This window comes from Humulus lupulus, chromosome 4 (assembly GCF_963169125.1).
Source record: "Humulus lupulus chromosome 4, drHumLupu1.1, whole genome shotgun sequence".
NCBI classification, from domain to species: Eukaryota; Viridiplantae; Streptophyta; class Magnoliopsida; order Rosales; family Cannabaceae; genus Humulus; species Humulus lupulus.
In genome coordinates, this window is record NC_084796.1 from 14,635,396 (window position 1) to 14,653,890 (window position 18,495).

General features: G+C 35.6%; 1 protein-coding gene across 2 annotated transcripts; it reads right to left on the reverse strand.

Annotated features, from left to right (window-relative positions):
- Positions 1-14,359: 14,359 nt before the first annotated feature.
- On the reverse strand, positions 14,360-16,568 carry LOC133830013 (omega-hydroxypalmitate O-feruloyl transferase-like). Of its 2 annotated transcripts, XM_062259893.1 has the most exons (3): positions 16,467-16,568; positions 15,912-16,372; positions 14,360-15,573 (listed from the first exon to the last, which is right to left on the reverse strand). In XM_062259893.1, the coding sequence occupies exons 2-3, from the start codon at positions 16,338-16,340 to the stop codon at positions 14,716-14,718; spliced, it is 1,287 nt and encodes a 428-aa protein (XP_062115877.1). In that variant the 5' UTR covers positions 16,341-16,372; positions 16,467-16,568; the 3' UTR covers positions 14,360-14,715. The 2 variants fall into 2 exon arrangements, with proteins under 2 accessions (XP_062115877.1, XP_062115876.1); XM_062259892.1 differs by lacking the exon at positions 16,467-16,568 and having other exon boundaries at positions 15,912-16,451.
- Between the last annotated feature and the right edge of the window lie 1,927 nt (positions 16,569-18,495).

Below are 18,495 nucleotides of genomic sequence, written 5' to 3' on the forward strand. Positions count from 1 at the left end.
GCTCACTTCCCAAGCTTGAATCCTCAAGAATTGTTCAAAAATCCCAAAGAAAAATGAAGGAAAGGATGGTACGGGAAGGCTCTCCAAGTTGCTCTGTTTTTCTACCTCTTTCTCAGCTCAAAAATGGTTATATCTATCCTAGGGGTGAAATGACCAAAATACCCCTAGGTCTAATAAAGGTTTCTAAAGGCTCCCAAGGGCAAAATTGGTATTTTCCACCTATCTTGTTAATTATAATTAACGCTCTCCAATTCCCACTATTCTCGATAATCTCAAACACCAATAATTCATATCTCGTTACCCTTTAATTCCCAGTAACGCTCTAATCATTAAAATCATCCCGAGACTCACCCCGAGCCCCGAACTTAAACTTGTTATGACTAGACCGCTAATCAATAATCCAAGATCGTCTCATGCCGAATAGCTCGAACAAACCCACATTATAATGTGGTCTCAACAACATATCACCGACATGCATACAAATATACAATTATACCCTCAGCGGGCCAAATTACCATCACACCTCTGTAATTAGAATGTGGACTCACATGCATGCATTTTAACATCATATTATCATATAATTCACATATACATGCATATTATCATTTAATGGCATAATTAAGCAAGTATGGCCCTCCCGGCCTACTAATCTCGCCATTAAACCACATCGAAGTATTCGGGGCATTACAGTTTGGGTTCATGGGGTTCGATTGGGGTTTGATAGGCTGATGGTTTAGGTTCATGGGGTTCAATAAGGGTTTGATGGGGGTTTTGATAGGGGTTTCGATAGTGGTTCGATTGTCTGATTAATTGCTTTCCTATCATTTTTGCAGCATATTGATGCGGCCAAGCATATGCTACGTAGGCGTCGACAGTTCTATCCCGGGGCGTATCGGCAAGATGCTGTTGTGATGAATATTATGTTCTCACAAGTGGTACCGGCCCGTTATGATGATGCATATCAGAATGCCAAGGAAGCGGATAAGAAAAGGTTTTTGTGGGATTCAGATGTGATATCAATGATTACGGGAATTGACAATCAATTTCTGGCATCGTGGAAGGGAGTAAACACTCTATATTGGTGCTAGAACTACCTTCAAGCACATTAGTTTGCAGTTGAAGCCTCCATTTCTACTTGGACTCTGAATGTTTATGATTTGGACGTGACAGTGATAAGTGATAAACAACTGCAATCGTTTATGAAGTCATGGTCTACTTTGTTCCCATCGTTGTTATTGCAGTCACAACTTTTCAAGGACGACCCTCGGTTGACAATTCCACCTGGAGCTAAAAGATGCAAAGAGTTCAACGTGCACCGCATGCCAGTTGATTCAGTACCCCAACCAAAGTCAGGTAATCAAAATTATAGTTTTTATTCAAGTTTTTTAAATTAAATTCTATGTTGATTTTGTTACTAATGCAATTTATGTTTCGTTCACAGTGGAGATTGTGGTGTGTACGCCATCAAGCACACATCGAACACTTATTGGGTAGGCTACCACTTCACACGATCTGCGATGACAACATGGAGTTGTTCAGAAACAAATGGACAGTTGACTTATGGTATCAAAATGTTAGACATTGAACATTCTCTTCTTGTTATATTTATTTGCTTAAAATTTAGGTTATCAAGAAAAATTCTTGAGTCAAGCATCTTTTTATTAACGACCAAAATTCATTAACGACAATAAAAAAACAATACAAAAAATAACCTTCAACTTCAAGTTTAAATAAAATACAACAAAAAATAAACTCAAAGCCGAGCTTTGCATGAGGACTTGTTGTGGCCACGACCACCACATCTACTGCACTTACACATTGTAACTGGTTTTTCCCCGCCGAATGGCCAACGGTTTGTCCTTGGTCTTCCTAGCTTTGGCTTTTTTGGATGACCAACTTGTTGTTTCTCTATGGGTACACCAACTACCATATTCTTAATGTCATCTAGAAGTATCCAGTCATCCTCGTTCCTAGTTGGGTAAATGGTTTCTTTGTACGAATTCCTCCATGACTCAATGGTGTAAAATGGTGAACACAAAGAGTAAAGGTTCACTCCATGCTCTATAGCTGCTGCAGCTGCATGGGGACAAGGTGTGCCTATGAGCTGGAATACCCCACATGAGCATGATTTCGTCATCAAATTCACTTCAGCATCACTGTTTGCACCAGTTACATGAAACTCGAATTGACCAAGGGCATAGACATTCATGAACCCTCCTTTGTCAGCATTATTCGATACATTTGCCTCCATCGGGGAGGATAATTTGGTGGTAGTCTTCTCTGTCACACTACGTCGTTCACAAAACCAAGACTGTAGTGTGAACCGAATGAATTCTAAAAAAATTGTAACTGGAAAGGTTCTTGCATCCTTGGTCTTGTTGTTGAAGCTTTCAGCATAGTTGCTTGTCATTATATTGTATCATTTTCCAGGAAAGAAAGGACGAGACCACTTATCGAAACCAATTCCCTCCAAATAGGCAGCTATAGGAGGATCCATTCGCTTAATATTTTCAAAATGCTTTAGAAATTCGGTCTTCTTCCATGCATAGGCTGTTGCCCACATCTCATTGTGACAGTGATCAGTCTTGAACTTGGCTTTCACATTCATATTGATGTGATGGTAGCATGCGCCGTGGTAGGCATCAGGAAAGACAACCTCTAGAGCATGAATAATACTAGCATGCCTATCTGACACGAAAGCCAAGTCATCAACGTCCCCAATGGCTTCCTTCAACTTCTTCATGAAATATTTCCATGATTTGTGGTTCTCACTATCCACCAACCCGAACGCAATTGGATATAAATGACTATTTGATAGACCCGAAACAGGTATGTTTAAAAATTTATAAATCGCAAGTGCACAAATCGTTCATATAGAATAGTGATCATGTAAGCAAGGATGTCGAACCCAAAAGAGTTGTCTAAAATCGAAAAGAGAAAACTATTTTAAATCAAAAGTAATAAATTCTAACCTAGTTCCAAAGATTGATGAGTTTTAATATTATGAACATAAAATAATAGATTGAAAAATAAAGCTATTTAAGAGAATAAAAATAAAGCAATAATAATTTGAAAATAAGTGTTAAAAGAAAAGATTATTAAGATACTAGAATCCACAAAGTGTAAGTTTAATAATATTTATTGGTATATTGATTCCCAAGTTTTAGTGATAGTTAAAATAATTCAAACTATCATTTTCCAAAAAGATTTATAATTTTAAGCACGAATTACTTATAAAAAGATAGGATTTTTCTTCACTTTTCAAAATTATAATTTCAAAGCATTTAGTGTAAATCAATCTAATGAAATAACAAATAAATCAATGAACATTATTTATAAGGCAAAACATAATATTTTTGTTCTAAGCATGGATGTGTACAATTTAATGACACATCTTACACAAAGAATATTATGTTTTAGCACTAATGAAGAACAAAGTGTAAATATATGCTAACAATCCAAAATACATGATATTTAAGATGAAAGAAGATATTTGAAGAAGAAAATTTCATAAACTTTGTTGCACAAAATGGGAAATCAACATACAAAATAAACACTATCTAGTTACATATTGTTTCATCATCACCTTAATAATCTTAAAAAGATTAGAAACTCATAACTAGAATAGCAAATACACACTAAAAATTACAAACATAAATAGGAAAATTTGGAGGAGAAACCCCCAAATTTTTCCTCTAAAAATACATAGAAAATAACCAAAAAGAAGAAGAAGATGAAGAGAATTGAGAGGTTTTGAATGTGTAGAAATTATGGTATAGTAACCCTCTCCCTCTAAAATGGACACCAAACTCCCTTATTTATAGCCAAAAAATGATAATTAAAATAATCAATTTAAATTAATTAAATTGATGAAATTAATTTAATTAATTATAATATGGCAAATAGGGGTAAATTATAGGGTATAATAATGATGTTTTGGGGGTAAAATATGTAGAAAGTGAGGTAAAATATGTAGAAAGTAGGGTAAAAATGTGGTATTTTTGGACAAGGGGACAAATGAGACATTGTTGGGCTCAAGATTTTGAGGCATGCATGGGGTGGTGGCTGGGCCGAATTGGGCTGTTGCTGGCAATTGGGGCAGGCGGCTCATGGGGGCTGACCGAATGCTGAAGGAGACCTTGGTGGCAAGCTGCTGGGTCGGTGAGGACTGCTAGCGTCGTTGGTGGTGTGTGGCATTTGGAGGAGCTGACTTGGTCTTTGGCTGGAGAGAAGAGTCAGCGTGGGAAGGCAGCAGGAGTGTTTGAAGGAGAAGCTGCTGAAGGGAGTGCTTCGTGGGCCAAGTGGCTGTTGGGCCTAGAAGGTGGCAGGGCCCATGAGGCTTATGGCTTTTGAAAAATGCAATTTTCTTTCTTTTTTTTCAGCTTTATATCTTTTCTTTTCTTTTCTTTTCAAAGCCCACAAATACAATAAATTCCCTACAAAGTAAACATAAAATAAATCATAATAAAATATTTTCAATTATAAAATAAATCAATTTAATTCTTTGAAAATATTAATTATAACTTAATTTATATTTAACATTTATTTTCAATGATACAACATTTTTTTCCTCAAACTAAACAACAATAATTCAAATAATTAACTACAATATTTTACAACAAAATAACTATAAAAACACACAAAAATCTAAAAAATTAAAATAAACCTAATAAATTCAAAATTACCTAAAAACTTAATAAATTACTTAAAAACTCAAGAATTAAGCAACAATTAGCACATAAAAAGTGGTAAAATAACTCTATTTTGTAGAGTTATCACTATTCGCATCCAAAGCAACGGCACATAGCATGTGGCCAACGTACTTATTCTTCAAGAATGTGCCATCCACACATATCACAGAACGACAATATCTCAATCCCCTCCTACAAACTCCAAGAGCAAAGAAGCAATATAGGAAACGACCATCTTCAGTGACAAAATCAGTAATTGTACCTGGATTCTTTTGCTGCAACATGTACAAGTAGGATGGCAACTTGCAATACGAATCCTCATATGTCCCCCTAACATATGTAAGTGCATTCTCTCTACATCTCCATGCCTTTTCATAACTCATATCAATACCAAAAATTTTCTTCATATCCTCCTTTATGTTGTTTGCCATGTAACTGGTCCCATCAACTGCGTATTTGTTCTTTATGAGGTGTCCAACGACCCATGGTGCAGCTTGACGATGACCTTTTTGTCGCACTTCTAGTGAGCATGTGTGTACGCTCTTGTATATCGTGATCTCAAACATGGGGGACATTGGTAGTTTTTTCCCTCTCAGTCTCCAACAACAGTCAGGATCTTTGCATATGATATACCACACGTCAGTACCAGACTTTTTCACCATATACTCAAAGTTATTCTTCATTGCAAATAGAGCAGCTTTGGTTTTTAAATCAATCTTGTCCTCAAAAGTCTTCCCAACATATATTTCTCCCATTGGTCCACCAGATGATGAGGAATGGGTTTTAGCAGATGCCTCAATATCTTCTTTTGTAAACATTGGGGCACTCCATCTGGTGTGATCTTCTCTTGATACAATTGTCTCCCTCCACCCAGTGTTATCTTCTATCCTAGCAGGTTGATTACTGCTTCGAGCAGGTGCTCGGCGTCCTTGAGTTGGGAGGTGTGCCTGTGCAAGAGGCAGCCCCTACTCTTCTTCTACTTGTTGGGCTTGGGAAATGTCTAACTCCTCATTTGAAACATCTGCACTATAATACGAGTCATCCTCGGAACCATCATCATTATCTTCAAAGCAATTACCAACTGGATCATCATTCACATAGGGATCGTACTCATATGCCTCAAGCACACCTGTGGGACCTCCTTGTGGTATATCAAGCTGAATAGTAGCCATCGGATCAGTAACTGGAACAAAAGTGCCCACCTCGCTAAGATGCTTGTAACTGCTACCTACAGGAGATGGATCGACACTGGTCGTGTCTTTTTTGTTCACACTAGGAGAAGGATCTTATATGACATTCTTCTTAACTGGAGTCACACATAAGACTACCCGTTCTTTCAAGCTTATTCCTAAGAATACACGAACTTGACGATCATTCCTCAATTGAACCAGTGCAAATGGTTGGTCGCCGCATACGTATGGCACCTCGAGTTTCAATTCATACACCTCTCTATCCACCTGAAATGTCTCGTGCAGTATGTCAAGTAGTTGCAAGTAAGTGACATCATTCTCTACTGGTATCACTTCACCTTCAGCATCCTTAAAATACCATTTCCTACCATCTGTTTCCCAAACACCGTTGTAAAAAACAAATACGTAAACAGTAAAACCTGAAATAAAAAAACACAAATACAATTAGCTGAAAAATAGATGGTAGGAAATGGTATTTTAACGATGCTGAAAAACATGACCATCGAGCCTGCATCGAGCATGCCCGAAATAGTGAGAATGCACATTACCATCGATCTTGCATCGAGTAGGTATCGAGCACAACATGCAACGTAAAAAATGATGTGCCATCGAGCTTGCATCGAGCAGGCATCGAGCATCCATCAAGCATGCATGAAATAGTGAGAATGCACATTACCATCGAGTACCCATCGAGTAGGTATCGAGTAACCATCGAGCACAACATTCAACCATAAAAATTGATGTTCCATCGAGCCTGCATCAAGCAGGCATCGAGCAACCATCGAGCATGCATGAAATATTGATAATGAACATTACCATCGAGTACCCATCGAGTAGGTATCGAGTAACCATCGAGCAGAACATGCAACCCTAAAAATTGATGTGCCATCGAGCCTGCATCAAGCAGGCATCGAGCAACCATCGAGCCTACATGAAATAGTTATAATGAACATTACCATCGAGCACCCATCGAGTAGGTATCGAGTAACCATCGAGCAGAACATGCAACCCTAAAAATGTATGTGCCATCGAGCCTGCATCGAGCAGGCATCGAGCACAACCCAAACCCAAAAAATTCCCAGAAAATGCAGATCTACAAAAAACCAGAAAAAACCCAAAAAAATGTGCAAATATTGCTCAGATCTATTCAAAATGCCCAAAAAGTTTAAAGGAAACATCACTAATCCAAGTATTTAAGATAAAATTGCTTACCCATGAAATTTTTCTCCAAGATTTCTCAACCCTTACTTTGGTCTTGATCCCCTCTACAAATGGCTTTCTTAGTGGCGGTCCCTTGCTCGATGGGGTTCTACCGTGGTGCTCTTCGTGGTGGTGTGAGGTGAGGTGAGTGAAAGAGAGTGAGGAAGAAACAAGAAGAAGGAAGAGAGGAGATAGTTGTGAGAGGGGTATTTTGGGTATCCTAAAATGAATTGGCATTATTTTGTAATGATAAAAATGCCTAGCATTTTTTTTTAATTACCACCCCCTATTAAGCATAAAAAGTCAAATTTCACTTATAATAACTTACTAAATATAATACTTAAATTTGGATAACTCTGTTGTAATAGTGTCAAAACCAGACTGGGCCAACCGAGTGTGGTTTTTACATTATGAAATTTGCTAGAGACTTGATTTCACAGCCTAGACCAAAGACCTACTTGAAAAATGAGGTATTGTGTTACTTTTTAATTTTCATTTAAACTATCGTTCATGATTTTATTTGGATGATTTCTAACTTATTATTTTAAATATTTTCTAATTAGTTTACGAATACGAGTCCATATTCGGCTGACGAAATCAACGAGATACGGGATGAGTGGACTGAATCAATTATGGCGTATCTCAATTAGCAAATGAGCAAGTTGGTGAGGAAATTTTAGTTTAAGTAGGTCTAATACTTAGAAATTTAGAACACAAGAGTACATATATTAACTTTGATATCTGAATTACTTTTATAGTTTTGATCACAAATGTTAACTCTAGATAAATGTTTAAAAAAAATTATATTGTTGCTTTTCTGTTCATACTGCTGTTTTTCTATTTCTGCTGCTGATTTTTTTTTATCAAAATAGGCCAGGGAAATTGGCATAAACATTTGCAATTTCCCTGGTTAATGTTTTATGTGACAGTGCCCAACATACACAAAAAATACTCATTTTTAACATTTGTGGCAGTGCCCCACTGACACAAATGACACTCTGGTTTGCGTCATGGGCCATTGCGTCACATATCAAACTGACGCAAAAATTGTGGCAATTATAAACTGATGCAAATGGCCTTTTTTGTTGTAGTGCTTCCACTTCAAATGGTAATTCAAAGAAGAGGAAGGGTGGCCAAGGAAAGGACAAACAACCAGAGAAGACCAACAAGTCTTCCAAGAAGAATAATTCTGCAAAGAACTCCTAAGAGAAGGCACCGAAATGAGCATGCTTTCATTGTGGAGTTGACGGTCACTGGAAAAGAAATTGTCCTAAGTACCTAGCTGTATTGAAAGACAAAAAGAAAGGTAAATTTGATTTGCTTGTGTTTAGAATCTTGTTTAGTGGAAGGTGATTTTTCATCTTGGATAGTTGATTCCAGAGTCACTAATCATGTTTTTTTTTCACAGAGTCTTAATACTTCGAGGAAGCTGCCTCATGGAGAGGTGACCATGAGAGTTGGAAGTGGGCAGGAGATCTCTGCAGCTAAAGTTGGAAAAGCTTGCCTAGTTTTTAATAATAATAAATTTATTGTGTTGAACAATGTTTATTTTATTCCTGGATTTACTAGAAATTTGATTTCCTTATCAAAATTGCATGAACAAGGTTTTAATATTTATTTTAATAATAATACGATTGTTATTTCGAAATATGGTTTTGGCATTTGTTCTGCAAAGTCTGATGGTGGATTTTACAAGTTAGAGTCCAACGTCGAGCATATTTATAATTCAGAATTATTTAAAACTGCAAATCCTAAATTTATTAAAAGACAAAAGACAGATTCCAATAGTGAAACATATCTGTGGCATTTAAGATTGGGACATATTGGTCTAGACATAATTAACAGACTAATAAAGGATGGTCCTTTAAGAGAACTATCTATTGGTGCTCTCCCAATATGTGAATCCTGCCTAGAAGGCAAAATGACCAAGAGACTTTTCTCTGGTAAAGGTTCAAGAGCCACATAACCACTTCAACTTGTACATACGGACCTTTGTGGTCCACTAAATGTCCAAGCTAGAGGAGGTTATGAATATTTCGTCACTTTGATTGATGATTATTCAAGATTTGGTTACCTATACTTAATGCAAAGGAAATCTGAAACCTATGATAAGTTTAGGGAATTCCGAGCATAAGCTGAAAAGCAATTAGGTAAATCACTAAAAGTACTTCAATCAGATTGAGGTGGAGAGTACTTATGTAATGCCCCAAAATCCCTAATGCGGGTTAATGGCTGGATTAATAGGCCGAGAGGGCCATAATTATTTAATTATGCCATTAAATGATTATATGCATGTTTATGTGAATTATATTATAATATGAAGATAAATGCATGCATGCATGTGGGTCCACATTTGATGATTAGGGCATTTTGGTAATTTGGCCCGTTGAGGGCATATTTGTGTATTTTGGTGCATATTGTGATTTATGGATGGGATCCCATTATTATGGGGATATATTCGAGATATTCGGCATGCGACGATCCTATGTGGTATTAGCGGTTTTGTCATAACGGGGTCAATTATTGGGATATTGGATAATGGGAATGGTCATTTGATGATATATTGGGAGTTATTGAGATCATGAGGAAATTTTGGAAGTTTTGACTATTTTTCCCCCGGGGATGTTTTTGGGACCCCGAGCACTAGGTTTTATTTGAGGTTACTTAAGCCTGAAGTAGTCTGACAGAAAGAACCATACGTTAAAAACACTTTCTCTCTCTTCTATTAACCTTTGTGACCATTCGTGACATTTTCGAAGAAATCTTGAGTTCTAGGAGTCGGAATCAAGCGAGGATCGAGGCATAGCGATCCTAGGAAAGATTAGAAGCTTCTTGACCGAAGGATTTAACGAGAAACAACCCAATCAAAGGTAATCTAAGCTTTAAGTTTTGAGTTTTAGAGTTTTTAAGCTTTGATTTAGATTTTGTATATCGATGAGTTTTTGATTCGTTTGGGCCTCGGGATTTGATGATGATTTTGGATCATTGGGAACTTTGATTTTTGGATTTGGAGATGTTTAGGTATGTTTTTGGAAGGTTTAAAATGTGAGAAATTGGAGTTATGGCAGGTTCCCAGGTGGGGGCCGCGGCCCAAGCTCGATGCTGAAGGAGGTGGAGTTTGGTGTGTGCTGGGGGCCGCGACACTGAGTAGAGTGCACCGCGGTGCTTGCTCCTGGTTTGGCTGGGGGCCGCGGCTCAAGGTTTTGGGGACGCAGCTCATGAGGGTTTTTGAGGCCAAATGGGTGTTTTGATCATGGGAACTCAATTTTAGGCCTCAGGATCGTTCCTACTACCCGGTTTTGTGGGGTTCAATGTCCCGAAGGCTAGGTTTTGGTTTGGGAACCTTTGTTATTCATTTTATTGATGGAATCTCGTATTTGGTTATAACTAGGTGACCGCTAAAGGACTTAAAGTCAGATCGTTCTCAAGGATCGTTCTTTTATTCATTCTCGCTCGAATCAGAGATAAGAAAACTGCACCCCTTATGTGACATGCATGCTTATTCATGAGGCATGTTGAATGTTTAAATGTGGACATAGATTGAATATTGAATGCTTAGCAAATATTGCTCATTTGTGTATGGCACTGACTGAATAGTCAGAATTGGCAAAGGTGTCAGTATCAATTGTGAAGCTGTGACTCATTAGTCAAGTTCGGCAGTGGTACTAGGCACTAGTCACACAGTGTTGACTCATAAGTCAGGAACGGCCTTAGCGTGTTCAACGCAAGCCAACAAAGATTAGATCTAATCGACATTTGCATTAAAAAACTTAGAAGAGCGTTAATGCCAGACCGACCTCAAGTTTGATGAATACTATAAGCGTTTGTCTAGCCAAAGGCAAGTTACTTAGAGCCACAGTGACTATTTAGTCACATGGCTGTGGGTGTCGAGCCCATGTGACTTACCCATCAGTCACTCATCTGTTTAAGCTAATGACTTACCCATCAGTCACTCATCTGTTTAAGCTAGTGACTTGCTCGTCAGTCACTCATTATGGTTTACCAGAACCTCAAGTGTTAAATCATTCATCTGTTCAGAGCTATAAGCTCTGTATGATTATCATGATCATCAATTGATATTATATGCTTGCATTATTGTGTTTTCTTGCTGGGCTTTGGCTCATGGGTGCTATGTGGTTCAAGTAAAGAGAAAGAAAAGCTCACCCAGCCTTGAGTGGAGAGCTTAGGTGGTGTTGTGTATATATGCGGCCGCATGACCACCATGGCCAAGGAGTTCTCAGAGGAACTAGGGGGTTTACCCTATTTTTGCCGCTTAGGTCGGCGGGTTTGTAAATTTTAAATTTTAATGACCATTTTGAGTTGTAAATAACTTGATTACGTTTTTATGGGCCCACGAACAGTTTTATGTTTTAAGTAAAATATATCATTTCCTTTTGATTGGTTTTCCACCTTAACCTGTTAATAATACCTAGAAGCACGTTTTTAACCAAAGAACTCGGGTAGCGAGTTAAATTCACGGTTCAACGTTCACCGTAACGGTCTTAGGGTAACCAGGGCGTTACAACTTAGATTATGAATTTGAGGACCATTTGTGTGAGCATGGAATTCAATCTCAACTCACTGCACCTGGAACATCACAACAAAATGGTGTTTCAGAAAGGCGGAACAGAACCTTATTGGATATGGTTAGATCAATGATTAGTTTTTCATCATTGTCTTTGATATTATGGGGTTATGCAATAAAATGTGCTCTATACATACTCAATGTTGTTCCATCTAAGTCTATTCAGAAAACACCATTGGAATTATGGAATGGAACTAAACCTAGTTTACGCCATTTCCATATATGGGGTTTTCCTGCACACGTGCTTAAAAGAAAGACTGGGAAGTTGGAATCACACACTGAAGTGTGCATGTTTGTAGGATATTCCAAAGAAACAAAAGGTGGTATAGCATAGTCCTAAAGATAACAAAACGTTTGTATCTTCTGGAGCATGACTATATAAATAACCACAAACCTCAAAGTAAAGTCGTTCTTGAGGAAATGATCTCAAATAAACAAGACCGATCACCATTAATGGCAAGAGAAAAATGGCCAGAACTCTTTCCAATATGGGTCGGCCCGGCCTGACACGACACGAATTTGAATATAGACCTGGTCCAACCGAGTCCGAATTATTCGGAGGTATGAAAATGTGGGTCGGCCCGGCCCACATTTACAGCTCTATTAAAAACATATCATAAGTTTAGTGTATATTTTTAAATTTGATACTTTTTATTATTTAAATTTTTGATTGAGTTTTTGTTGTTTAACTAGATGGTATGTCCAGAAATTTTTAAAAAATAAATATATGAAGTTCACAAACATCAACTATATTAATATCCAAATATTTGCATCATCGTATCCAAACCTCTTCATTAACTATAGATGAGAATCTAATCATTTGTGTCATTTTCATCTAAATATACAAATAATTTATTGAATTCAAGTTTTATAATTCGTGACAAAAAAAATTATAATTAAATTGTATTTAAAATTATAGGAAGAGCCTAAAAAAGTGTACAAGTTTTAATTTAATGAAATATGAAATTCAAGTATTTAATTGAGTTAAAATTAACCTTAAATTAAGCTTAAAAAAAAGAAAACACAAACCCATACTAAACACCCTGTTAATGGTAAGACACGAACTACAAGTCTAAGTCCAGTTTCTTTGACGACGCACCTTTATAAATTTAAAAAAAAAATCAAATAATTTAGGGTGACAAGGTTGAAAACATTTTGTTTTAAAGTCTAACAAAATGTTTCAATAATATTTTGTAACCCTACATTGATAAAAAAAAATTACTATCACTACGAACACCATAATTAAAAAAATTAGGGTGGCTTTTTAGAATTGTCCTAAATTTACATTTATTAGTTTAAGATCGCGTTGGCGTTGGCGTGGTACGCGTGGGCGTGGGCGTGGGCGTTGGCGTGGCCATGATGATCGGTAGTAACTCGAAACTCAAAGTTGGGTGTTGGAGCGATGGCTGCTTCGAATTACCAACGGAGATAATTGAAGAGATAGTGTCAAGATTAGATTGCAAAATCTGTGACACGGTTCAAGTGCGTGTGCAAATATTGAATAATTAAGCGAGCCGAATTTGACGAATGCTATTCTCCTGGGCCTCCCTCCACCTTATTGACGATTGTTGCAGTTTTTATCAAGGTTGGGTAATGCTATTCTCATTTACAAGATGGCCTTTGTGGGTTGTGATTATGGTGTGATTTGTTTGCTAGACAGAGATAGTAATTAAGTTTACCTTTGGAACCCCGCAATCGAAAAGCACCAGAGAGTTTTTGTCTGAAAGAGTGTACTGTATGGATTTGGGTACAAACCATTGACCAATGATTTCAAAATGGTGGCTGCCTGCATGTGGATATAAACATATTTCTCTTCCAACCTGTGGCTGTGGGATCAACTCAAAGAATTCTCTTCCATCCACTACCACTAGGTGTATCATATAATTAATGGTAAACTCTTACCTGAATCAAAAAGTCTTGATCATCCTTATAATTTTCCTTCTACAGAAAAACATACTCTGTCCTATTATCATACTACCAGGAGTGATAGTGGGGGAGTCCAATATATATCTCAATGGGAGAGGATAACCATGTACACTAAATTTTTTTTTTTTTTCCAATCCAATCATCACACTAAATATTACACCAAAAAATATATTCAATATTATTATATCCTTTACAAAATACACATTATATTATTATATTATTTTATCTTAAATAATATACATATATATATATATAATATTAATATAACACAAAAACCAAAATAAAAATTTTGACCTGGTGAATAGTGCGGCATGAATAATGTTGTGATACTGTTCATCTTCATTTAAAGTCTCGTTAGAGTGATATATGGTATATGGTATAGGATCAACACCAAATTAGTGTTTTCCAAGTCTCATTGGAGTTGGCCTAAGCTAAAAGGAGGCACAAGTTTTTGCCTTTGCTTCTTCAAACTATCTTTCTTTGCTAATTGATTATCTTCCTCTTAATTTTTCTACTGTTATTTTGACGTCTGGTACTTTGTATATTTGGAATATGTATTAGTTTATTATGGTTTCTATTTAGATTTTTATTATTGGTTCGTTATGTCTTTTCATGCTTATTATTCTATTATCGTAATATACTTTATATTCAATTGAATCATATATCAAACAAAATATCTGGTTCAAGAACAACATCTAATTCTGCTACTATTGTTCCATTATCCTACTTTAACACTACAAATTCACCAAAACATAAAAACAAATCAGTATACTTAATGATATGTTTTTAATAACATGTTTGGAGTAAAAGCATTTATCATAGCCTATAAGAGAACACAATAAATACAAAAATTAAAATTACAAGGGAATTGAGGAGAAGATAAAAGAGAAGAAAATTACAGATAGAAAGACAAATAAGAACATGATTTTGCAAGTTCACAGAGCCTTGGTGCTCAAGAGAGTAATATCCATTTTTTATTATTGAATTGAAGAATAATAAGACTTTACTCCTTGTCCATCCAAATCCAAGGCCTGGGTTCCTACTAATGACACAATGTTCAATAAATAATGCTTCAATAGAGATTCATAGGTTATACATAGATATATATATATATATATATAGTTCAAATCTGCATTAGTTCTTCAAAGATCTTCATGGCAGATTCTGGCAAGCCCAATAGAACATTTATGCTTTTCCTCTCTTTACCATGAGAGAGGAACAAAATCACTTCCTTCTCAGGCAAAGCAACTGGTCCTGATAAGAGAGGCTCACCCCAACCGAAATCAGTGGTGTGGAAAGGTAGCCTAGACCAAGTTGTGATCAAAAGAGTTGCAGCAAGAGAAGGCCTGGCTCTTGTTATTTCAAAGTAATCAATAGCAGATCTCATGTAACCATCATTAACCATATTAATAGCCTTCTGAACCTGGACAACCGCAAAAGACAGAGGATTCCCCAATAGATCACCTGCTCTACAAAGTGAATTGGTTAGCACAATTGCATTGCCAAAGTACCCTTTTGGAATTGGTGGCTCAAATCTAGACCGGCCATCAACAGCAAACAGGAGCTTTGTGTTTTGATCAGGTTGCATCTTTAGCGACTCGGTTCGCGCTCTCCATACAAAGGCAGAGAGTGCCTCAAATGTTGTGCACTTCTCCAGAACTCCATCTGCTATGGCTTTTTTCTTGAGCTTTTCAAGTTTCTCAGGATCAAAACAGAAGGACCTATAAAGCATTTCTTCCTCATAGAGCTTGCTGGTTTCTGAGATATCTTGAATCTCAGCGAATTCATCATGGGAAGACTCTATTTTTGGAGGGTTTCTTGCTTTGAGTATGCCTCTATCTAGAAATGGAGAGACATTTAAGGGTAAGCCTCTTGCAGTCTCACCCCATGAGTTCACAAATTCCATAGCTCCAATTCCATCAAACATACAATGATTCATGCATAGCCCAAGAACAAATCCTCCACATTTGAACTTAGTAACCTGCAGTTTGAAAATTGTCAGCACATAATACTCTCTCTTGAAATATCTTAACCATATGATCAGTGGAAGAAAAAAACAATAATAATAAAAGAAACTTCACAAGTAAGCTCTGTTTTAAACTAAACCCCATAAAATATATAATAAGGAGAAACTTTTATATTCTCATACTTGAACTTCATATCAGCTGCATATGTATATCAAACCATATGATGCTTGTAAACCAAGAAATGAAAAGGCTAATCAAAACAGTTCTGTTCTGTTTTGAATTCTAGATAATGGAACTTCAAACACTAAAATATACAAGTAAAAACTAATGAAAACTTTTAAGTGAAGCATACCTGAGCAACTAGAGGAGGAATCTCAAGTATGTTCTTGGCTCCAGGAATATCATAAACCAGCTTTCCAAGAGTCACAGGATCAGGCTTCGTTATGTCACCAATCTCTTCAATAGAACAGTTAGCTTCAGCCTCAACAAACACAGCACCTTCCCCAGTACAATTCACTATCAATTTCCCCTCTGAACTAATAGTTAACCTTCCAGCTAAAGGATGATAATGCACTAGAACCTTTGACAAGGCGTTCTTGATAACTTCCACAGCTTCCTCATTGCCTTTAGAATCCGATTTGAAGCAGTAGATAGTGCGAACAATCACGGCAATATTCTGGTCAAGGTTGGAGAGGAAGTAAAGACCCTTCTCTGTCTCTTCTGCAGGTGCAACCAAAGTTGGCTCTTCTATCTTAACACTAAGCTCAAAGGTCTTCTCCATTTGTAAAAAAACACCCTTCTTATTCCAACAACCTATTCAAAATAAGAGCATAAGAGAATTTCTTAAGTATGAAAACTCAGAATGCGTATGCATTATGCTAATGAAACTTTCTCAAGATATACATACCTGAACTGAAGGGAGTATTTTGATCAGAGACTAATAATAATGTAATATGGTATGTGTTTTACATTATTGGATGTGGAGCTGGAATTATATAGGGAGAACTAAGATAGAAAATTTGACCATTTTCTTGTATTGGTTAACAATAAAATTTAAAACTTGGAGGGTACAGATGCTCATTCCTAATTGGAGATAAATCAATGAGGAAATCCCTTCAAATTAGAAAAGGCTTAACCATAGAGTGCATGAAAAGGACAGCATTTGGATTTTAATTATTTGTTGGTTTTTCTTTTGAGTCTGGTTTTGAACAATGGTCTTCTTCTATGTGAGGTTATGCATAGGCTCATGTGGACTGTGGTAGGCTACTGGCCAACGAACCAAAACCTTACCAGCTTAGGAGTTTAGCGTAAGAGATGATGAGTTTTTGGGGGGTTTGGTTGGTGTGGTTGGCATCCAAAAAAAAAACCTTTAGGTTTCTTGGTCCACTTGTTCTGAATATTTAAATCAAACTCTTTTATTTTTATACTTTTCTAATGAAATAATACACCCTTTTCTTTACACACTAGAAATGTTCGCGTAGTTGTTGTAACACACCACAAATAGATCATTTTGATCAGATTTGACTTGGGATAACAAGAACATCTCAATTAGACCGTTTGATTGAATTTGACTAGGGATATTCTTTGCTAAGAAGCAATCAATGGAGGGTTATGATGATCTGTGTGTACAAACAAACCCCATATTTTTTTTTCACAATAAGCATAACCTTTTTCTATAGCCACTAAATGATAATAAAAGTTACAAGCATGATAAGAAATAAGTGTTTTATATGCATAGTTTAGCAGTTTTGTTGAAACTTTGTAATCCAACTTTTCAGAATATCACAGGGTAATAATATGAACGTCGAAAACAGCTAATAATTCAACTATTTATATGATATATTATTTACAAATATTGCCTACCAAATTTCACAGTCCTCTATTTATTTACATTAGTGGTTTTTATGTCGCTGTCAACCACTATAAAATTCTCATATTTGCTTTAAACTAATAGAAAGGTATATCCATATTTATTATTTAGGTATAAAAAAAAAGTTGGAAGGAGTAAGAAAATAAAATAAGAATCATAATACAAGGAACTTGTGGAAGAAAGAAAACTAGAATCTAAAAAGAAAGTAAATATTTGTGAATTAATTGGATAGTCAGTTTTCCACTGTCTACGCTTAACCTCACTAAGTTACAAAGCTTTGATGGCAACATAAAATTTCAAGAAATTATAGAATTGTAATGTAACATATATAATATAATAATAAAAGTTGTTCTTCAATAAAAAATAAATAAAAATAAAAAAAGTCGTTTACACTTGGGAGGTCCACATGCCCGGAGGAAATAGGACTTAAGACAAAATAAATTTATGGTGGCCTAATTCATATAATTTTTTTTAATAAAGTAAACTGATTTAGGTGGAAAAATAAAATATTAGCTGAATTTTTTTTTATAATATTTAATATTATTTATATAAAAACAAAATTTAAAGAAATCAAAAAATAATAAGTCATCGGTCTAAAAAAGAAAAATCGACGAGTCCACAAATCTAAAAGAAACTATCTTTTATTACTAAAATTTTAAGAGAACAAATTAAATGAGTCACATAATATTTAATTGGTAACTATTTTTAAAAGCAAATTCAAAACAATTTTTTAAAAATAAAAAAGCATTTGCACATAAAATCAGAAAACTATATTTTATTGTCTTTTACAAATCCTAAAAAATATCTAAGGTTTTAAAAAAAATACTAAAAATACAGAATTTGTAAAAAATTACAAAAATATAGTTGCATAATCACAAATACGAATGTTTTTTTTGTAAATAAAGTTTATAAATTTGTAATAATACAGTTTTTTTTTAAACCAAAATTTATAAATTTATAATTAAAATTTATAAGTTTGTAACCATACGTTATAATTTTGTAAACAATATTTACAGTCTAAATAGAAAATTGTAACAGACGATTACAGAATCATAATAAATTGTTA

Excerpts from the sequence above, each read along its gene's own strand:
- LOC133830013 (XM_062259893.1), bottom strand. The coding sequence starts at position 16,340 with ATGGAGAAGACCTTTGAGCTTAGTGTTAAGATAGAAGAGCCAACTTTG. Across the intron at positions 15,574-15,911 it reads TTCCTCCTCTAGTTGCTCAG|GTTACTAAGTTCAAATGTGG; the intron begins GTATGCTTCACT and ends TTCAAACTGCAG.